We start from the raw sequence: 23,151 nt of genomic DNA on the forward strand, positions 1-23,151 counted from the left end.
CTCGTAACCTCCAGGCTGGGTTACTGTAACGTGCTCTATGTGGGGCTGCTCTTAAGGTTGGACTAGAAGTTGCAGCTGGTAGAATATGCGGCGGCACAACCTCTCATTGGGGCAGAGTATCTCCAACATGTCACCCTGCTGCTGAAAGAAGTGCACTGGCTGCCCATCAGCTACTGGGCTAAGTTCAAGATTCTGGTTTTGGTGTACAAAGCCCTATACAGCTCAGGACCAGGATACCTGAAAGATTGTCTCACCCCTTATATGCCTAGTCGATCACTACGCTCTGTGGGTAAAGGCCTCCTGCAGATACCATCTTATCAGGAGGTCCGTTCCGCACAACATAGGAAGCGGACCTTCAGTGTTATGGCACCTACCCTTTGGAATTCCTGCTCCTTGAATATTAGACAGGCACCATCTTTGTTATCTTTTCGGCACCTACTGAAGACCTTCTCCTTTCAACAAGCCTTTTAAGTAGAGACCTTATCCCAGTCTGTGTTGGAATTGCTTTTTAAGGTGTTTTAAAAGCTTTTTTAAAAGATGCTTTTAAAGATGTTTTGTTTTAATATATTTTAATTTCTGTTTTTCAGGTGTTTTATAGTGTTTTGTTTGCCACCCTGGGCTCCTCCTGGGAGGAAGTGTGGGATATAAATTTAACAAATAAATAAACAAATATGGCAGAACTGAGCAGGAAAGCACTGAAGATGCCCCTTCAGGCATATCCAGACAGAAAAAGCTCTTTTTGAAAGGAGAGGAGCAAGAAAACAGCATTTCCATAGCTAAAGATCTAGAATGTGACCAGAAATGCTCTGCATAGTTACAGAACTCATGTATGGAACTGCAAAAGTGTGTGGAGAACAGGCTGAATCACCCACCCTTACTTCCCCTGCGTATCTATGATACTATTTGTTCATATTAATCACACAGCCATTCCAGTGACCTATGCAGACTCTACCACTCATTATATGAATAGGTATATAGATTTAACATTTCAGTCATTACAAAAACGAATATAGTACTAGAAGCATTATCAAAGATCTGTTCGCCTACACAGAGTAATCTCAGGTTTATCATTACCAAAACTCCTATTATATCAGAGATCTCAACCACAAGTCTCAGGAAGCAAGACTTTTACAGCTATGAGTATTACTACTTTTTGACAAGCATCAAAGACGGAGCACACAATTTATAAAAAAGGCTGTCCTACCTTTTTCTGAAGAACATTAACCTTGCGCTCTTTCACATCCAGCATATCTTTGAGATCATGAATCTCTCCAGCTTGAGTTCCTTTCTCCTCAGCCATCTCCTGAATTTGCTTAGTCTTTTTATTTAACATGGTTTCCTTCTCTTCCAGACGTAACCGGAGAGCATCCACCTGAAATCATCCATAAGAAAAAATGCTTCAATTACCTTCATCAAGAAAGCCTCTAAACAAGGAAAACACTGCTGACAAATAATTGATCTGTATTACCAGATTCAAATCACAAGTCTACTTTTCTCTACTTCCCAGTGTAATGGCCAGCAAACCTAGATCTTCTATCAAAAATGCTAAATTTATAGTATAATACAGATGCTGAACTATACTAGTAAGCAGTAAGAACACTGGTCCACATTTGTTCGAAAAAGCAGTATATTGAGAAAGCAATTGAAAAAGCAGTTTTGCTGTGACCAATAAAGTGAACAACTGACCTGTTATCTGGCTGATTAAACAGAGGTATATCTCGCAACATCTCTTTACAGCTTCCATTAGTTGTTGAAGACACACCTCTTTGAAAACTGAAGAACTGATTTTAGTGTCCCCCCTGTAATGTGTAGTATGAACTACTGATTTTGGGATTTATAGGTGGGATTCTTTTTTATTGTTTTGATTGTGTTTTTGTATGCTGTAGCTTGCCCTGGTACCTTCTGATGAAGGACAGGTAAGAAATACAATAAATAATAATAAATGACACATTATTAGGGATGCTTTTCATCCAGTATTTTGTATTTGGATATGGACTGCCAAATACAACCCTATATGCAAGCTTTGCATACATTGAGCCTTGTACATGTATGCTTAAATTGCCACTCCTCAAAGATGAATCTGAAAAGGACAAGCCCTATGCTTCCCTGTATTTTGCTGAGAAAAGTGGCAATTTAAATCTGTATATGCTATTAGCATGATCCAAGCACAAGTTTTTTGTACTCTGGTATATATATAGGAGTACAACATATAATGCGAGAAGCAGCTCTAAGATGAACATTACTCCTGTGACTTTGAATGAACCATCTGGTGCTCTGTATTTCACAGCTTCAAGTCCTATGATGTTTTCCTTTGATCTGTGCCCATTTTCCTGAGAGGAGATTAAAGATAAATAAGTAAATAATACCTGTTGCCTTCCTTCTGTCTCCCAAAACATCACCAAAGTGGTAGGTTGTAGTACAAGATGAGGAGAGAGAGAAAGAGAAAAAAGAGCTACCACCCTTTGAGCAAAATCCAACTTTAGCCCAGGTATGATTTAAACAGCATCACTTGTTTTACTGTAATCAAATACACATAAGCATGCATTTAAGATTTTGTAAAGGTTTGCAATATTTGATCACTAGTTTTAAGGAAGTGAAGGAGGGGCAGGGGGAGAAGAGCTACGAGAGTGCAGGGATCAGCAACATACTGTGATGAGCTGTGTGCTAGGACGCACGTGGGTAAGATACAGGCCGTTTGTATGTTGCCAAACTAATCAATGTGCCCAAAGGAGCTTATTATTTGACACAACAGGGCTTCGTCTGTAGCAGCTGTACTCAGATCTGTATTTTCTGAACAATAGCTGTCTGACAATCTATGCAATGCTCCAGTTCTTAAATTATGTTAGTTTGAAAGGCAAAATTTCCACATTGCTAATTGCAACCCAGCACTGCCCTTTGCCCAGGGTGGTGGATTTCAACCAGCTCTGGATGGGATTGAACTCTCCCTGTGTGCACACTCTGGGAGCCCTATTCGAGTAATCTGTATCACTTGAGGACCATGTAGTCTCTGTAACGCAAAGGTTCTTCTCTCAGTTGAGGGTGATACCAACCGTGATGCCTCCTGGGCAGAGCTTGGAAAAGTTACTGGACTGGGCTGATGGGAGTTACAGTTCAAAAAAGTAACTTTTCCAAGCTCTGCTCCTGGGCAGAAATAATCTTTTTGCCCACCAAAGGCCACATGTAACAGTGGGTGGGCACTCAGGGGCCACATAGTGGTGGAAATGGCCTAGGCAGGCTCCTCCCCACCCTCAGCAGGGAAATAAAAGCACTTTGAAATGAGGATTATGCCAGTGATAGGCAAAAGGATCCTTGGTTTTAAAGTATCTCTGCAGGGAAGGTGCATGGCGAGTCATCTCCATGCACCTCAAACCATCCAACAGTGGCTTCTAGTTATTTTGCAGAGCAAGAGAAGCATGGTTTACATGGTGCTCCCCTGCAGGGGTGGCTTGGGCACACATGACAGACTACATAGAAGGCCCGCATATAACCCACATGTGGTCTGGCCTCGGTTATCCATGGCCTGGTAGCTTCTAGGTTAGATTACTGTAATGAACTTGACATGGGACTGTCTTTGAAGACAGTATGAAAAACAAACTCAATTTAAAGTGCTGGTCTTAATCTTTAAAGCCCCTACATAGCTTAAGACCCAGATATTTGAGGGACTACCGTTCCCTGTATCCATCTGGCCATCTGCTGAGATAGTCATCTGAGGTTTTCCTCCTGAAAACTGTTCATTTTATAACTATATATGCATGCTGTTATGGTACACTAGTCCTAACCTCACAGCTGAGTGTGCATCTGGATCAGAGTTATACTGAAAAGGATGTTTCAATTATTAGGGTTCAGCAAAAAGCACAATCATTAACAATTCTGACAAATGAACACTGCATCACTATCAATTAAACCAAACCCCAGAATCTAAATTAACTCTTAAACACTGAAAACAGCTTTCAAGTAGGTACTTTTTTTTAAAGATATCCTTTCAAAAAGGTACGAGAGCCCATAATTCCCTTATGAGATCAAATACGTGTGATCATCACTGTACATAAGTGTTTTACAACCTAAGGAAAATAGAGTTCCCTGCTCCAAGTAGATTACAAGTTGCATTTTGACAGTGGGAATAAAGGAATGGGAGAGACGATGATAACACGAAATAAATGTGGGCAAATGATATTACTGTATCAGTCCATTGAGAAAATACAACCCCCATCTCAAAAAAAAAAACCCCACAAAGAAACCCACAACCATGACACTACTATGCATCCCTATCTGACAGGACAGTTGTTGTACAATCTGGAGAAACACATTCAGTAGGAACTGCCCCCCTCCTCAAAGGCATGCCATTCTTGATATAGTTTGTATTGTTTATATTGACATTTCAGAGAAGATTAAAGCACAAATAAAGTTAAATAATCAAGTATGCAGAATTCACAGAGAGCCAAGTAGCTTTGTAAATTTGCAGAATATTATGTTCCCATGTTTTTAGCCCACATAATGTTCTAAAGTCAAAGGGCAGGGGGAATGGTAGTAGGGAGGAGTACAGTTTGAACACAAATTCAGTTTAGGGAAGATGGCCACCAGAAAGAAACGAACAATCTGAAGGACTACTGCAGAATAAGAGTGACAACACCAGGCCATTCACAATCCCAAAAGAAACCCATTGACCCTTATCGGTTTGGCTTTAAAAAACAGTTCAAGCTAGCTAACTTGACTGTTAATCCTATTTGACAGTATCAGATTCGGTTCTTATTAGCTGAATTCATTATAAAGCCATCAGTCATGGTGGGTAAGCTGGCTGTATTATGAATCTTTGGCTCTTTCTGTGCAAGCTCAAGATGTCAAACGAAACTTGGTCAACTCCAAATACAGAAAGCTATTAACTGTTCAGACAATGAGTTAACTGCAGCTGACACTTCAGGTCTTTCCTTTAATGCTATGCTTCTCCTTTCGTCAAGGAACTAATTGTCTAAGCTAAGCATAAATTTGCCTTAAGAAATGAGACAAAGTCTAGAAATAAAACTTTGTAAGAAATATAAAGATGAATCAACCATAATTACAAATAATCCATTACCACAAACGGAGAGCAAGTTCTTTGTGAGTACATGTATATATGCTCCCTCCACTACACCTTCAACAAGCTCCCAGCTGCTTTGACGGCTGGTTTGGACGCCAAAGCTAAGAAGTGTATGACGAAACTACTTCAAAGACACTCAAGGTTGGCTGATGGCTCTAGGAATTAAGATGACAATCAAGTCTCTCTGAACAAGACCCACCTATCAATGTGGACCATCTGTCTGGGAAAATAGGACATGATAGCAGCCTCAATTTAACCTCTGAAAATATTCTTTAATTTAAAAAAAAAAAATGAGGTGGCGTTCTGGCTGTTCTGCATATTCATGCTGACTTTTGGACAGTCTGCAGCAGCCCAGCCTGTGCTGAGTGGTTGCTCAAACTAAGAAGCCATGTTATATGAAGCAGTCATATGATGACAATGAAGGTCACTTGAACCTGTTGGCCCTGAAAGCTGTGGCACACCATCTAACCACCTGCAACAGCCATGCTACAGAGCAGCAGGCATTCTCTAAGTTGCCCAGCAGTGTAGGGAGATAGGTGCCTGTAACGCCTTACAGACAACAGGTCCCAGAATTTGATATCAAGCATCCTTTGGATCCTAGGATAAATTCATTTTCACTGATAATTCCACATATACCCCACCACCTTCCAATAGTATTTTAGCATATGCTCCAATTGCAATATATATCAAGCAAGCCATTCTAAATGAATAACCAACCATATCAGCAATGGCATTATAATCTACTACTTTCTAGTTGGTGAGTCCCTTTGAACTCCATATTGATTTATAATTTGGGATGACATGAACTCCTGCTCTAATTCTTGTGTGCCGTCTCATCTTAGAAACCATAGAATGTGCTTTCAGCAAAATTTGTTAAGAGCTGGCAAGGCACAGGGACATCATGTTAACCCTATTCTTGCAGGCAGAAATTATGCCACTGTTTATTCATAGCAACACATTTTATGGATGTCTCACATAGAATGCGAACACTCAAGTTCAAGTAGATTAATGCCAACTTCAACAAAGTCATCGTGTAGCTTTCTAAGAGTCAGAAACTATTCTGAAAAACAGCCTTCCCGGTTTTGACTTATGTTAAGGAAAGCTATTTTAACCAAAAGTTGGCCTTCTTTTATGATATTGATTTATGTTTAATTACAGAGCTGCAGCATGACCCAAAAATATTAATAGCTGATGGAGCTCTGCCAGGATCCTCCACTGACCAAGGACAGAGCTGTTCTTTTACACCCCTTACTGCTCCTTTCTCCTGTGCTATGGAGCTGGATGTCTGATAATGGGCCATGGAGAGTGCTCCAGCCACAGCAGTTGCTGTGAGACTATTCCTCTTCACCAATTTAGAGTTTCTCTCTCCCACACTTAATCACCAGTCAGCTTTCCAACTCTCTCACCTCAACACTCTCCTGTTGTGCTTCAAGGGAGCAGACAGAACTCAGAAAACTTAATTTCAATAAACAACACCCAGAGCTCTGCCTGTTCTGACCTCTAAGCTTATGTGCCATTGTTGCAGTTCAGCCAACTAGAGCACTCAGGTCAAGACAAAAGCCAGATTGTTGTTTGTCCCAATTTGCCCTTTTTGTGTGTTTTTATGACTATTTTCAGGCAAAAAACATTTGCTGACAAATCTGTTTCCTGAGATTTCAATCAGGCAACTAATTCATATCCAAATGACCATGGAGGGTATCCTAAAACTGTTTCAAAACAGTGTGTGCAGAGGATCAAAACTGGAATATATAAAAATCATGTGAAATGCAAATACATTCTTCTGTGATAGAGCCTCAAATACCTAAGCACAGTCAATGTAAATAACAAACCTCTTGGGTGTTGGATTCAGTTCTCTATTGCATACAAATTTCCTCATTTGGCACTGGGTTGGTACAGGGAAGTCAAAGGACCCAGTAACTTAGATACTGCTGAGTGGGTGTAGGGGGTCCATAATATTTCAAGAGGCTGAATTAGCCATACACTTGCCAATGCTGATCCAAGCAAAAGGACTCAGTGGGATAGTAATAAAATTGTATATGGATGAAGCATTTTATTCCAAAATAAATGTTGCTTTATATTTTGCTTTATTTACAAAAATATTTTAAGTTTCTAAAACTATTTATAAAGATTCCTTTACATGTTGAAGCTAACCTCAACATCCTCTCTGCCTACTTGCCCTTAGGATAAACAAGCCCAAGGCAGGGTCACTTTGCATTTCAGCCCCAATATTACAGATGTCAATTACCAAGCTTTGAATGCAGATACTTCAAATAGAAGAAATATAGGTACCAGGCTTCCACAATCTATCTTTAAAGCAACTCCACACTTTAAAAGTAAATTTCCTATATTAACATGTGTCTGTGGACAATTAAACAAGAGTGAGTATTTCTCTAGCTTCCTGCTTTTACTAAAAAGCAGCCATCAGAGCTGAGCTTTTGACTTTTAACAGAAGGAAACAAATATTTCAAGCCCTCATAATTATAGCAAAAAGGCTGAAAGACATGGGTACATTTTTAAAAAGAGTTTAGAAATAGAAGGAGTTTGGAGAGTTGTTCTGGAAAGAGAGTGAGGCTTTCCGAGAGCACCCTCTCCCATGACTCTCAACACTCATATTTCTAAAACATAAAGAATCATCAAGCTAGCAGCATCTGGGGTGCCACTTAGGTAGGATGGGCAGTTGCCCTCTCTTTATGTCTCAGACCTGATTAGTCATTGAGATACCAACATATCCAATAGTGACCAGTTCTCTAGTTCCATGCATTGAATGACTATTGTTATAACAAATTAAATTGGCCTATATACTAGGTATGTGGGCTCAATAGGCATAGAATTCTTTGCTTAATTTTTTTAAAAATGTATGTGGCTGTCCTCTGTGGATGATGACCTTGCTATATAGTTATCATGAAGTATAAAATGTAAGAAAGCTGCTGCTTTGCCATTTATTCTTGAATATTCTTTACTGAAGGTGTGCCAATACAGAAAGGCAGAATAAAAACCATATAAATGATTTTTAAATATCCATAGTATCCATAATCAAGGGCTGACAGATCTGGAAATACAGCAGACTGTCAAGCATGCCATTTTTTTAGGTGGCCCAAAAGGATTTCTGAAGGATTCCCCAAAAGACCCAAAGATCTGATCTTGAACTCTTTTAATTCAAGATCAGATCTTTGGGTCTTTTGGGGAATCCTTCAGAAATCCTTTTGGGCCACCTAAAAAATGGTATGCTTGACAATCTGCTGTATTTCCAGATCTGTCAGTCCTTGATTATGGATACTAGGAAGCAACAACCAGGGTATTGTAAATGTGTCCTAAATCTCCAGCCTTCCACTTTCTGCTTCATGATTTTTGTCCTTTTTATTCACCCCAGTCCTTAAGAGAAAAGGGAACATTTGAAAAAAATGTAAGTCTTGTTTGCGGATTAAATTAAACACATTCCGCACTTTGGTTTTAAACATTTTTTAAAAGCACATACAGTTGTTTTCCTTAGCAAAAAGTGTGTAAAGGTTTGGCCACTGGTCACCATCACTTATTAACACTATCCATTAGACATGCACTCTAGCAAAAAATAAAGTGTCCTGCGACAGTGCTATTGCGCTTCAACTAAAAAAATATTCAGTGAACATGCACACATAAATTATTCTGTTAAAGTGATTTAACATCAGCATTTTTAGCACACACTGAGTAGCTTGAGAGAAGGTGTGCTCAGTTAGATTCCTTTCTTCTGTCCCCTAACTTCCTCTAACGTAAGTAGCAGGAAGCAGTGTGTACGAATAAATGGACAGTTCTCCCAATGGAGGGATGTAGAAAGTGAAGTCCCCCAAGGATCAGTATTGGGACCTGTGCTTTTTCATAACTTTTAACTTGTTCATAAATGACCTAGAGTGAGGGGTGAGCAGTGAGATGGCCAAGTTTGCTGATGAATTTGTTCAGGGTTGTTAAAACAAAAACGGATTGCAAAGAGCTCCAAAAGGATCTTTCCAAACTGAATGAATGGACAATAAAATGGTAAATGCAATGCAATGTAAACAAGTGTAAAGTTATTACACATTTAACTTCACACATACACTCATGGGGTTTGAACTAGCAATGACTGACCAGGATGAGACCTTGGGGTTGTAGTGGATAGTTCAATGACAATGTCAACCCAGTGTGCAGCAGCTGTTAAAAAGGCAAATTCTACGCTAGGATCATTAGGAAAGGTACTGAAAATAAAGCTGCCAATATCATAATGCCACTATATAAATCTAAAGTGTGTCTGCATTTGGAATACTGTGTACAGGTATGGTTGCCTCATCTCAAAAAGGATACTGTAGAGCTGGAAAAGGCTGAGAAATGGGCACCTGAAATGATCAAGGGGATGGAGTGACTCCTCTATAAGGAAAGATTGCAGCATCTGGGGGGGGGTTAGTTTAGAGAAAAGGCGAGTAAGAGGTGACATGACAGAAGTGTTTTTCTCCTTCTCCCCTTCTCTATAACACTAGAACTTGTGGGCATCCAATGAAGTTGAATGCTGGAAAATTCAGGACAGACAAAAGAAAGGACTTCACACAGTGCATAGTTAAGCTATGGAACTCGCTCCCAGAGGAGGCAGTGATGGCCAGCCACCAACCTGGATGGCTTTAAAAGAAGATTAGGCAAGTACATGGAGAATAAGGCCATCAATGGCTACTAGCTACGATGGCTGTGCTCTGCCTGCATAGGTGGATTTAGGACAGACAAAAGAAAGTACTTCACACACTGCATATTTAAGCTATGAAATTCACTCCCACAAGAGGCAGTGATGGCCAACAACTTGGATGAATTTAAAAGATTAGATAAATGAGTGGAGGAAAAGGCTACCAGTGGCTACTAACTATGATGGTTATGATCTGCCTCCTTAGGCAGAGGAAGTATGCTTCCAAATACCAGTTGCTGGAAACTGCAGGAGTGGAATGTGGGCTATTGGCCTTATGCAGCAGGTGCTTCTTACGTTCTTATATTATGTTCCTTTTAAATCTACAGGCAAAACTTCAGGGTATAAACAGCAACAAGTGATAAAGTCAGGAAACGTTTAATTATCTGAGCACCAAATTTTAAGGAAACTTAATGCTAATAAAAGGCATCCATTTTGCTGTCCCTACAGCAATACTTTCTGTTTTTTTACAAAACTATGGTAGAAGCAGAAATACATGCAGTCTCACCATTCTATATCCTGGAATGTCTTCACTGTGCATACAAAGTGCAAAGTATCAGTGCACAAGATACGTCTTTGTTTCTTGGACAATGGCAACAGGGACAGTTATGGACAACTATGACTGAGTTCATAATCTCCCTACAAATACAGTGCCTTGCAAAAGTAATCAGACCCCGACCTCTCATATTACTGAACTGCAAATGGTACATTGTAAATGGTACATTGTAATTTCGTTCTGTATGATATTATATTCTGAAACTCAAAATCAATTATTGTAAGGTGGCAATGGTTTTATGCTGGGAGATGTTTGTAAGAAACATAAACTGAAACATGTTGCTTGCACAAGCATTGAACTCCTGTGCTGTGGAAGCTCCCATTTTACTCAGATGAAAGAAACTGCCCTACTGAGGACACAATTACCTTACAATTGGCCTCCACCTGTGAACCATTAAAGTTGCTGTCACATTGTCAGGATAAAAACCTCACTGTTGAAGGATCATTGGTCAAGCGGTGGATCTGAAGGAAAATGAAGACCAAAGAGCATTCTATAGAAGTGAGAGATCATGTAATAAAATGCATAGATTAGGAAAAGGGTACAAAATGATATCCAAGTGTTTGGATATCCCAGTGAGCACAGTTGGATGAAAATCAAGAAGTGGAAGCTGCATCACAACACCCAGGCATTGCCAAGAAAAGGCCATCCCTCAACACTCAGTGCTCAAACAAGGAGACTTGTGAGAGAAGCCACAGAGAGGCCAAGAATCACTTTGAAGGAGCTACAGAGTTCAGTGACTGGGAGTGGAGTAATGGTGCTCCAGTCAACCATATCAAGAGCTCTGTGTAACACTGGCCTGTATGGGAGAATGGCAAGAAAGAAGCCGTTACTCAAAAAGTACCATCTGAAAGCATGCCTGGAGTTTGCCAGAAAGCATGACAGCGCCCCAGCTGAGATGTGGGAAAAGGTTTTGTGGTCAGATGAGACTGAGATAGAGCTTTTTGGCCAAAACTCAAAGTGCTATGTGTGGCGCAAACCTAACACTGCCCGTGCCTCAAGACACACCATCTCTACAGTGAAATATGGTGGTGGCAGCTGCTTCAAGGTCACTGCTTCAAGGAATGCCAGGAGTCTTGACAAGGCAGCTCCTAAAGAAGACGGCTCCTCTCACTCTTCATCTTTCCTTGCAGGAAAGGCAAGCGGCAAGGAAACCCTTTGGGAACTACCGTTTTAAGCAGTATCTGAAAGGAGAGAGGGCTGGAGCACTGCAAGCATTGGAGATTGGGAAGGTTCAGACAGGTGCTCCCTGTCTTTGGCTATTGGTCAAAGTGGCAATTTCTGCAGAGGACACTTTAGTCATCTTCATCTTCAAGGGCAGCCCCACATAGAGCGCAGTGCAATAATCCAATCTGAAATTTACCAGAGGATGGAGTATTGTTGCCAAATCATATGTCTAAAAGGGACCATAGTTGGTGAAACACGCACTCCAAGCCACTGAGGCCACCTGAGCCTCCAATGACAATGTTGGATCGAGGAGTACCCCTAAGTTACGAACCTGTTCCTTCCAGGGGAGTGCAACCCCATCCAGAACAGGCAGTCTTCCCATCTCCTGGACTCAAAAACTTGGAACACTGTTGTCTTTCCAGAATTCAGTTTGTTGGCCCACATGCAGTCCATCGCTGGCTCCAGACACTTATCTAGCATCTCAGTTGTCTCTCTCAATTCAGATGGACCAGACTTGAGTGCCATCCACATATTGGTGACACTTTACTCCAAAACTCCTGATGACCACTCCCAGCAGCTTCATGTATATGTTAAGTAGCCTGTGGGACAAGATAGAACCTTGTGGGCACCACAGGAAAGCTCTCATGATGTTGAACAGAAGCCTCCCATAACTACTTTCTGGAAACATCCTTGGAGTAGGAGCCGAACCAATGAAGTACAGTGCTCTCAACCCTGCTTCTCTGAGCCATTCCAGAAAGATACCATAGTCAATGGTATCAAAAGCCACCGAGAGATCAAGGAGAATGAGCAGGGTTGCACTCCCACCATCTCTCTCTCTCTCTCTCAACAAATGTCATCAACCAGGGTGACCAATGCAGTTTCAATGCCATGACCGAGCCTAAAGCCAGACTCAGTCTCCTTCAAGTATGTCTGACATTGAACTGCTTGAGCATCTTGCCCCAAAATGGGATATTTGCTACTGGGCGATAGTTATTTCATACTTCTGGGTCCAAGGAGAACTTCTTAAGGAGGGGATCCACCACCACCACCTCCTTCAAGGTGGATAGTACTCTACCTTCTTTCACTGAAGCATTGATCACTCCCTGGACCCACCCAGTCACACACCCCCGGTAGAACTAAGAACGCAAGATGGACAAGGGTCAAGGGGGCAGATGGCTGGCCACACTTCTTCAAGCAGTTTGTCCACATCCTCAGGCTGCAATAATCAAAACTGATCCAGTATAGATGGGACAGACAGTATCCTGGATGCCTCCACTGGACTTGCTCTAACCATGGCATCCAGCTCAGCCTAAATCTGAGCAATTTTGTCCCTAAAGTGCCTCCCAAAGTTGTTACAGCAGGCCTCTGATGGTGTCAGAGCAAAGCTCTCTTGGCCAGATGACAAAAACCCATTCACCATTCAGAAAAACTCTGCCAAGCAGCTCCTTGCAGATGCAGTGGTGGCAAAGAAGTAGGCTTCGCTGCTGCCGCTGCTGCGTGGTACGTATGAAGATATCACATCAAATGTGCTCTGTCAGGTTCAGACTGAGAATTAGGCCACCTGTACTCTAGCCCTCTACCCTCCTGTTTCATCGCATGCAGGTCACTAGACTACCAAGGTGACCTATGTGCTCCACAGCAATGGCAAAGGCACTCTGGAGCAATCCTGCCAATGGCTCTATACATCTCACCATTCCACAGTATGACGAGAGCCTCAACATGAGCATCAGCCATGTCAGCTGGAAAACACCCTTAGATTCCATCAGTCTCCATGGACAGGCCATCTCAAGAGCCCCACCTCCACCCCTACCCCTGCAGCATAAGGTAGCCACATTCAGCCCAAACCTCACAAGGAAATGATCCATCCATGACAACAGGCTCACAATGAGCCACCAATCAATGGAGCATTAGCAATCCGCTCTGTGTCAAAAAAAATAGGTTGAGGGTATGTCCAGCTACATGCGTCAGACTAGTGATGTGCGGAGACAGCTCCATGGTTGTCAGAGAGGGCATGAAGTCCCTAGCTGGCCCATTTGAGAGAACCTCAGCGTGGATATTGAAGTTCCCCAACACTATTGTGCAGGGAGGTTGTAGTGCAGTAGGGTGAACAGTACACTAACAACATCCCCATTCTGTCTCTCTGGGCCAACACCATGAACAATCCCTTGAACATAGTCACAGTGTGGATTGATCTCCTGGCAACGGAGATGGATTTTTTTTATGGATGATAGCAACCCCCCTGCCCTTCTGTTCTAGTCTGGTGCTGCATTGAGTACCCAGGCAGACACAGCTGTGTTAGCATAAGGTCACCGAGCTCATCCACCCACGTCTCCATTATGCATGCTAAGTGTGCCCTCTCATCCACGATAAAATCATGGACGATAGATGTTTATTCTGGACAGACCTGGCATTCAGCAGCAGCAACACCAGACCAGGGGATCGACTGATTGGCACCCCTAGATTCTGACACATGGTGGGTGAAGCACAGAGGGCAAGGGCATTGATGCAGGTAGCCCTCCTTCTCCCCCCCATATATCTTTGCCCACCTCCATACCTACCCATACCTACCATCTCAGGGATGGCAGTCTCACTCCCCTCCTCCCTCTGTCCCTGGTCCCAGCACATCATTCCCTTAACCCACCTATGTTCACAGGAATGGGACACAAACAACAATAGATCCACCTGTCCCAGCCAAAAAACAGAAACCACCCCACCTCTCACCCAGGGTTCTCTTCCAGAACCCATGGCAGGCTCTCACCCTGAGCAGGCCAAGCAGCTTCATCCTGCGCTCAGCTCCACATGAAGCAAGCTTTATGGCATTTGAGCAAGGATATAAAATAAAATGTACAGAAACCAGCTGCTTATAGTTTCAACAACTGTTCAGCAACAATTGCAATGTACAAGAGTTATTGGGGAAGCCCTATATACCAACTCAACAATTTTTTCATGCAGTACAAGAAGTTAACAGCACTTTTATTGGTCATGGTTAAAGAAGATGCCCACTAATAAAAGGATTGTCGTCAAAGTTTGAAATATCCATATCCTTCTGATGCATATTAGAGAATCCTGTATTACATAATGCACTGGCGCCCTCTTATGGCCAACATATTTACTTAGCCAAATACAAGCAAAATGAAACAGTTATTTACCTTCCAGGGTAAGTTAGTGTTAATTCAACAAAATGAATTGGACAGTTCTGCCCTCTAAGACGTTATACATTTAAATATATATATATTACAGAAGGGATAGTGTGCAGAACATGCATTTAGGTTGTAAGCATAACTACTGTATACAAATGCACCAATATGAACAGATGACAATAATGTAACTAGAGTAAGAGCCACTGGAACGCTAGCTTTTCCCTTTTGTTTGGAACTATAGCTATAACCATGAGTAGGGATGTTGAATAATCAACAGGGGAACACACTGACTGACCGAGATGAAATAAAAGGAAGATGGAAGCAATACACTGAAGAACTCTATAAAAGAGATGACAGGATGATAGATTCATTCACGGAGGAACCATATGATGAAGAACCAGAAATTTTAAAATGTGAGGTCTTGGAAGAAACAAATCACCAGGAATAGACGGCATACCAATAGAGTTGCTACAAGCTACTGAGACTGAATCTGTCCACATTTTGACAAAAATTTGTCAAGAAATATGGAAAACTAAACAATGGCCCACAGACTGGAAGCGTTCAATATATATCCCACTTCCAAAGAAAGGGGATCCCAGACAATGCAGTAATTACCGAACGATTGCCTTAATATTCCATGCAAGTAACGTAATGCTCAAGATTCTACAACAAAGGCTCTTACTACATATGGAGCGAGAAATGCCAGACGTCCAAGCTGGATTTAGAAAGGGAAGAAGCACCAGAGATCATATCACAAACATATGTTGGATAATGGAACAGACCAAGGAATTTCAGAAGAAAATCACCCTGTGCTTTATAGATTACAGCAAAGCCTTCGACACTGTAGATCATGAAAAACTATGGAATGCTTTAAAAGAAATGGGGGTACCACAGCATCTGATTGTTCTGATGTGCAACCTATACGCTGGACAAGAGGCTACTGTAAGGACAGAATATGGAGAAACCAATTGGTTCCCCATCGGAAAGGGTGTGAGATAAACCTGAACTTAGAAGATCTGAACAGGGTGGTTTATGGCAGATGTTCTTGGAAGTCACTGATTCATAGGGTTGCCATAAGTTGTAATCGACTTGAAGGCACGTAACAACTACAACATAGCTATAGAGATACAACTATAACTATACCTATAACCTAATGAGAGTTCCCTTTCTACCAGGATTTAGAACTAGAGTTTGAAGCTGCTTAGCAAACCCTGATTAACAAGGGACCCCATTCATTTTAATTATGCTTCATCTCAGTGTAGACGTAAGCAAGTTTAATTGTCACTGAATAAGAGGGCATGTCTTCTTATGGATCCATAACTAATTAAAGAGCAGGAAGCAAAGTGTAGGGAAAAAATGGACACACTGGAGAGAACTAACTAATGGACTTCACCAAGGCTTTGAATTGGAACCAGTGCTATTCATTCACTCCAGTCTGGTGTCATCCAGACTTGGACACTTCTAAGTATTCAGGATGGTGAAATCCAAAGCATACTGAAAAGCTACATGGGTGAACTGGCAACACAAAGGCAATTAAGACTTGGGGGGTGGGGATGTTGTGTGATACAAATCCCAATTTCATCATACAGTGATGGGAGGCTAAATAGGCTGCAACTATCCAGGAAAGATCATTGGGTCATGGATGCAGCTCACTGAAAAACAGCCATGCAGGGCTCAGCAGCGAAAGTTACAAAACTGGGCCAACAAAATGATCACTTCCCCTATGAGGAAATGCTAAAAGCATTGTAGCTTAATATTACCGGGGTTGGGGGAAAATGATTAAGGAAACAGTTTCATGAAGAGAGTGGATCAAGATTTTTATTCTTCACTAATATTAGAACCCAGGTCACCCAATCAAACTGATCAGTAGTAGAAGAAGTATTATTTCACTGCACAGTGATAGAAAATCACTGCACAGCATATGGTGTTTGGAGATAGCTTAGTTAACTATTAAAGAAGGCATAGATGAACTCCTGGTCCATCATGATAGCCAAACAGAACTTCCAGAAATATGGCTCTGAATATAAAATGCTGGTGGCAAACAAACAGAGGGCTGTTGTTTTCAGGCCCTGCTTGTGGGCTTGACCGAGTTTTCTGGCTGGACACTGTTGGACAAGATGGACCTTTGGTCTTCTCATTTTTTAATTTATAGTTATTTACTGATTTATTTATTGCACTTGTATATTTACATTTATATTCCACCTTTCCTCCAAGGAGCTCAAGGTGATGTGTATGGTTCTCCTCCCCCATTTTATCCTCACAACAACTCTGTGAGGTAGGTTAGGCCAAGCGACTGTGACTGGCCCTTGGCCACCCAGTGAACTTCAAGACTAGTCCAACAATCGAACTGCAGTTCAAGGGGACAACTGATGCTGGAGCCAAGAGAAGCTGGAGAAAGTACATGCTCCTGTGGCCTATAGCCAATCACTTACTTGTGGTCAAGAGTTTTCTAGCATTACATTTCTGTATCCCACCCCCCAAATTTAAAAGACTCCCAAGTAGTTAACAAAGAGCAATAATTCAAAGGTTGCATCCTTCACCTCTGTTTGTAGGATAGCAGCTCTCTGTTCTTTAGCTGTGAGGGACTCCTTGAGCACATCAATGTGTTGCTTGCTATCAGAAAACTGGTTTGTGAGGGTTTCCAGTTTTGTCTGTAAGGCCAGCAGCTCTGTGTCTTTGCGTGACAGTTCCTGTTTCACCTGGCCAATCTAAAGGAGGAACCAAAAAGGAGAACACAGGTTGTCAAACTGTACATTAATGCACCTAAGAATGAACTATCATGGAAAGCATTTTAATACCAATGTACATTCAATATTTTCAGCAATCACAAAGGCAAGGCATCAAGCTGGCTCAGAAAATTAGAAAGAAGAAAGGACAGTAACCTTCACTGAATGCATGCTTTTGAGTAAGTATAGTCTCAAAATGTTGTCATAAAAATGAAAATAGTACTGGATTGGAGCCAATATGCATATTCTTCTGCTACTTCATTTCCCTTCAAGCAGAGGCACAATTGCTGACAAACCAAGAGGTAAAGCAAAAAATAAAATAAAGTAAAAAAGCCTCCAGCCATAGTCCAAGCTTTCTAAAGCACTTGGTAGTGAGTGACAGGAATAGAAAACATTGATTTTAAAAAGGAGCAGTTATGCTTTGATGAAGAGTGCTAGTACCGTTTTGTTTCCTGTTTGCATTACTACTACATCATGCCTTTGTTTCTCTGTATAGCAGTTATGTTTATAAACTGCCTCAAACTGTCAGAATGGCAGGGGAAAATATTTTAACACAAATCTGAGCAAAAAACTCATTTGAAAATAGAGACAGCTTCAATACATTTCCTAGGTAGTACTTTAGACATTATTAGTAAGTATTTTGATCTCACTGTTCAGTACTCTCAAGGCTTTAAGCAATGTACCGATTCTAAGTTCCAACAGCAATGCCAGGGTTCCACAAATAGAGAATAGGAAGGTACCTTATACTGAGTCAGACCATTGGTCCATCTAGCTAAGTATTGCCTATATCGAGTTCACTCCCAGACCTACCTGGGTGGTGGGGACTGAACCCGAGACCTTCTGCATCCAAAGCAAATGCTCTACCACTGAGCTATGATCCTTCCCAAATCTTTCCCTTCCTTTTGTTTTTTCGTTTCTCTTATAAACATTGCCATTAGTTATTGGCCTGGTTTGCACATAACTTTAAACCATGATTAAACTATGATTTATTCAACCACGGTTGGTTGGTTTGAGCATCCATATCCTGCCCAGCAGCTTAACTATTATGCTAATTTGTTAATTTATGAATAAGCTTTTCCATATGTCTCAAGGCAATTTACAGATATACCATAAAAACAACTAAAAACAGTTTTAAGAAGAGTACAAAAACAATTGAAGATAGGTATTTATTTTGTATTGTTTCTAAACCTAAGGCTGAGATCTTTTCATCCAACTGGAAAAGCTTGTTGAAACAAAAACATATTTTATTGTTTTGCTGCCAACAAAGCACAATGTGAAGCCATGGTTTGTTGCTGGCTTATGAAGCTTGGTTTGTTTTAACTATAGCTTTGCATTACATATGAACCCAACACCTTTTCTTAACCATGGTTTGTATGGTCACCCCAGATGCTCACCAAACCACAAAGGAACAAGACAAGAGTATTTCAAACACAAACCAAATTTTGTAGAACAAGCCATGGTCTGCTGGATCATCTGTGGGACAATCTGTGGTTTGTAAAACAAACCATGGTTTACACAAACTACAACTTAGTGTATACCAGGCCATTGTCTATAATAGATTATGAACCTGCAGGCAAGGTATGTTTTCTTCCAACTCTTGTACTGTACAAGGGCTTAAGGTTGTATCCAACAGTGTCACAGCTGATTGTGAGACTTCCATGAGGAAAAAACAGAGGGAATCAATTGTCCCCCAGCCATCTGGAGCAGATTTGGGGGAGTTGGCAAAAAAAATTTCCCTTCCTGTTTTACTATGAAAGATTTATTGTCAGCTGAACAACACCCCTGGATACAATGTTTAGTTTTTAAGATCATGGAAGCAATTTTATATGATTTTTCCATCACTTGCAAAACATACACAGACAATATCTGTGCTCAATGGAAGACCATTAAAATGTGTAAGTTTCTACATTCTTCAAATTGGAGTTCTTCAAAATACAACAAATATCCTCAGGTAGAAAGCTGGACTGCAATTAGGGTAAGATCACAGATCACTTTTCATACAGAAAAATAGTTTCTCCATTGAGTCTGTCACAGAGATATTTATCTTTCATCTTTTTATTAGAATAAGTTCTGCATTTCTGCTCATAATCTCATGCTCCTAATCTCACACAATCTTTATGAAAATTCACAACCTGACTGTGTAGGAATACAATCAAAGTCATAAGTGACTAAATTGTACTGTGCATTGTCAGGTGCTCAGTGCATGCATCTCAAACACATGAATAATATTTTTAGCACTTCGACAATTTCTTCGTAAATTCTTTCATATAGCTTAAGACACCTTAGCTAAGAAAACAAAAACTGGGTGTTTGGATTATAGACTGCGATGTTACATATGCCAGCCATATGTAAACAGGAGACAGAGCTATAGTTAGTTATAGTGCTCTTCACAGCTGCAGAGTGCAAGGTAAGCAAAGTAAGCTACCCAGAAAGCTAGCAGAGCCCACATAAATGGCACTGCACACAGAGAAGTCAATCTTACGGTAGAGACCTCAGTCTGGAGACAAGTCACTCTCTTTTTCAGCTCCTCCCCTTGAGCCTCTTTGGCATTTAGCTCTTCCTTCAGTTGTTCTACCTGCCACGACATTGTTATTCTTTTACATTTTTATTAAAATGTTCTCCTGTCAAGCTTCCTCAGATCAGCACAGAGGCAAACAGAAGCAAAATATAAACAGCTAGCAGATTCAAAACTTGACAAACCCTCCACCCTGATAAAAATGCAAGATCTTTAAAATAAAACACAACCTAAGTCTGCATACAAGAAATATTGCACATATAATAATGTAGATGGCATGTCATTATCTCAAATTAAGTCACCAATCCTTTGGCAATTTGACATAGTGTGGGAATTAGAACAAATTGGGGGGAAATCACCAGCACAGAGCCCAGCAGCAAACACAGGTGAAAACAAAATATATAAATTTGAAAGGGGACTATGGTGAGCAGTTTTAATTTTATTATTATGATAGCCAAAGTGCACATAATGCAGCAGATCAACAACAGAATCTCCCATTTTGCATAAAGTAGGTTAAGGAGATAAACTGGATCCAGGCTCAGGCTCTGGCTCTATCTGTGGCTAAGTTCAGGGATTTTTTTAACTAAGAAAACCCAAAACGGTCTTACACTTTTTTGAGACAAAGATGCTTCTGTGGTAGAGTTACAATACCCGAAGTGTGTTGAGTAAAACATCTTCTGTGACCCTTTGAGGTTTCCTGCCCTTTTGTGTCTTAATTTCATAGTGATTACTTCCCCCCAAAACAGACTGGATAGTACTTTTGCATCCATTTATGAAATAAAGATCACTAAAATTTGAGCAGCAATACTCAAAGTGTGAAAATAACTTTATTTTGTTATCCTGAGGAAGCCCCATTTTCACAATTTGAGTGTGTTCATATATGCTAGTAGAGAGGGTAGACAGCAAGTCCCTCATCTGTTCTGTGATTCAGTGATTTAATTAGTTTCTTAGAGGAGTGTATTTCATTGCCTAACAGATACTGTTTACTCATTACCTTGTTTTTCATAAATTTGGAATGACTACGATACACCTCCATTTGTTTCATTTCTTCCTCACGTTCCTCTGTACTCAGAGCTCCATTTGACTTCAGCATCTGGATCTCCTCTTCCAAATCTCGGAGTCCACGCTCCATGGAAGAGATCTTAGAATCCTTCAAACATAGGGACCAAAATGCAGATTAGTTTATTTTTCATAGATTTTCAACCTAATTTGATTGGAGTTGGTTTGCAAGTGACCAATTGTTCCCAGAGGCACAAAGGTGTTGTATACAGAGTTATAAGCTGGGAGACTGACAGACATGCATCCATATGGAAATCCAAAATGGAGAAACAGCTGTATGTTCATTTAAGACCATTATTCAATATTCTGAAACCAGGGAAAAACTATGAGAGCACACGGAAGACCTGGAAGCAACTAAAAATGAAGCCTTTAAATGCATAATAATTACACCCTGTTCCTGCAGGAGAACCTAGGGTATGTCATATTCAGATGCTCTGAAAACAAGTTTGCCCTGTTTTTCAAATGGGAAAGGGATGCTTGATTTCTTATAGAAACTATTTCTACCTCTAATATAGAGGATGGGGAACATCTGACCTGTGGGCTGGATGTGGCCTGCTGCAGGGTCCCATCTGACCAGTGGCCTCTCCTCCTCAAGCCCACTTCCCTGCAATGAACTGGAGGAATGGACTGCTCTCTTCCTCCAATAGCAGTTTGCTGCACTTTCTGTTCTGTGCTAAGAAAGGAAGCAGCTTTCTCAGTGTCCAGCATGGAAAACTGCCAATGGAGGAAGAGAACAATCTTCTGCATTTACATGCAGGGTGCTGAGAAGGGGAAGCATGGTGCTAATGACTGCATGTGAATGGGTGTGTATAAATGGGAGACGTGTGTGTGTGTGTGTGTGTGTGTGTGTGTGTGAGGGAGAGGGAGAGAGAGAGAGAGAGAGAGAACGAACAGAGGGAGCGTGCGAATGAGTGGAAATCATGTGTCCCCATCCACCACCAATATGTAGCTCCCAATCACTTCCCCTCATCTGAGAAAATGCGGCCCTCACCTTTAAGAAAAGTTTCCCCACCATGCTCTAATATAATGGTAGTTTGTTGCATGAATAGTTCTCCATAGAAGAGATTTTTTCTGAGAAAGTACAATTCTCCTTTAAAACAAATCAGACAATATGCTGCAGTCACATTAGCTATCTCCTGTACTGCTTTGCTTCAAAGTAGAAGGAAACTTACACAGATTACCTCCCACCTTGTCTATATTTAAATGTATATTTCAGTCCCTAGTAGGTTTTTTTGTAGGCTTAAAGACATCTGTTTTGGCTGTGTTGGATGACATCAGAAACATGTCTGGCATCCCTGCTACTACTATTATTTATTTTTTTATTGAATTTATATCACACCCTTCCTCCCAAAGAATCCCAGAGTGGCACATAAGCAAACAAGAAAAAGAAAAGCATATTAGAATCAGTTAAAAACATTCCAAAACAGATTCACTATTTAAAACATTCTAAAACACAGTTGAAAATTTTCTAAAACATAGTTAAAATATTCTTCCTGTTATGTGCCTTCAAGTCAATTACAACTTATGGCAACCCTATGAATCAGCGACCTCCGAGAGCATCTGTTATAAACCACCCTGTTCAGATCTTGTAAGTTCAGGTCTGTGGCTTCTTTTATGGAATCAATCCATCTCTTGCTTGGCCTTCCTCTTTTTCTACTCCCTTCTGTTTTTCCCAGCATTATTGTCTTTTCTAGTGAATCCTGTCTTCTCATTATGTGTCCAAAGTATGATAGCCTCAGTTTCATCATTTTAGCTTCTAGTGATAGTTTTGGTTTCATTTGTTCTAACACCCAATCATTTGTCTTTTTCGCAGTTCATGGTATGCGCAAAGCTCTCCTCCAACACCCCATTTCAAAGGAGTTGATTTTTCTCTTATCCGCTTTATTCACTGTCCACTTTCACACCCATACATAGAGATCGGGAATACCATGGTCTGAATGATCCTGTGTTTGGTGTTCAGTGATACATCTTTGCATTTGAGGACCTTTTCTAGTTCTCTCATAGCTGCCCTCCCCAGTCCTAACCTTCTTCTGATTTCTTGACTATTGTCTCCATTTGGGTTAATGACTCTGCCGAGGTATTGATAATCCTTGACAAGTTCAATGTCCTCATTGTCAACTTTAAAGTTACATAAATCTTCTGTTGTCATTACTTTAGTCTTTTTGACGTTCAGCTGTAGTCCTGCTTTTGTGCTTTCCTCTTTAACTTTCCTCAGCATTCGTTTCAAATCATTACTGGTTTC

General features: G+C 40.9%; 1 protein-coding gene across 8 annotated transcripts in view; it reads right to left on the reverse strand.

Moving 5' to 3' along the window:
- Positions 1–23,151, reverse strand: part of ERC1 (ELKS/RAB6-interacting/CAST family member 1) — a 319,311-nt gene that overhangs the window by 247,418 nt on the left and 48,742 nt on the right. For 5 of the 8 annotated variants that reach the window (XM_061638638.1, XM_061638637.1, XM_061638636.1 and 2 more), the window contains exons 5-8: positions 20,845–21,000; positions 19,818–19,910; positions 17,150–17,317; positions 1,205–1,372 (exon numbers count right to left, since the gene is read on the reverse strand). In XM_061638638.1, the coding sequence (XP_061494622.1) occupies positions 1,205–1,372; positions 17,150–17,317; positions 19,818–19,910; positions 20,845–21,000 (585 nt within the window). The remainder of the gene's footprint in view (positions 1–1,204; positions 1,373–17,149; positions 17,318–19,817; positions 19,911–20,844; positions 21,001–23,151) is intronic. The other 3 variants (XM_061638641.1, XM_061638644.1, XM_061638640.1) reach the window with 2 other exon arrangements.

This window comes from Rhineura floridana, chromosome 8 (assembly GCF_030035675.1).
Source record: "Rhineura floridana isolate rRhiFlo1 chromosome 8, rRhiFlo1.hap2, whole genome shotgun sequence".
NCBI lineage: Eukaryota > Metazoa > Chordata > Lepidosauria > Squamata > Rhineuridae > Rhineura > Rhineura floridana.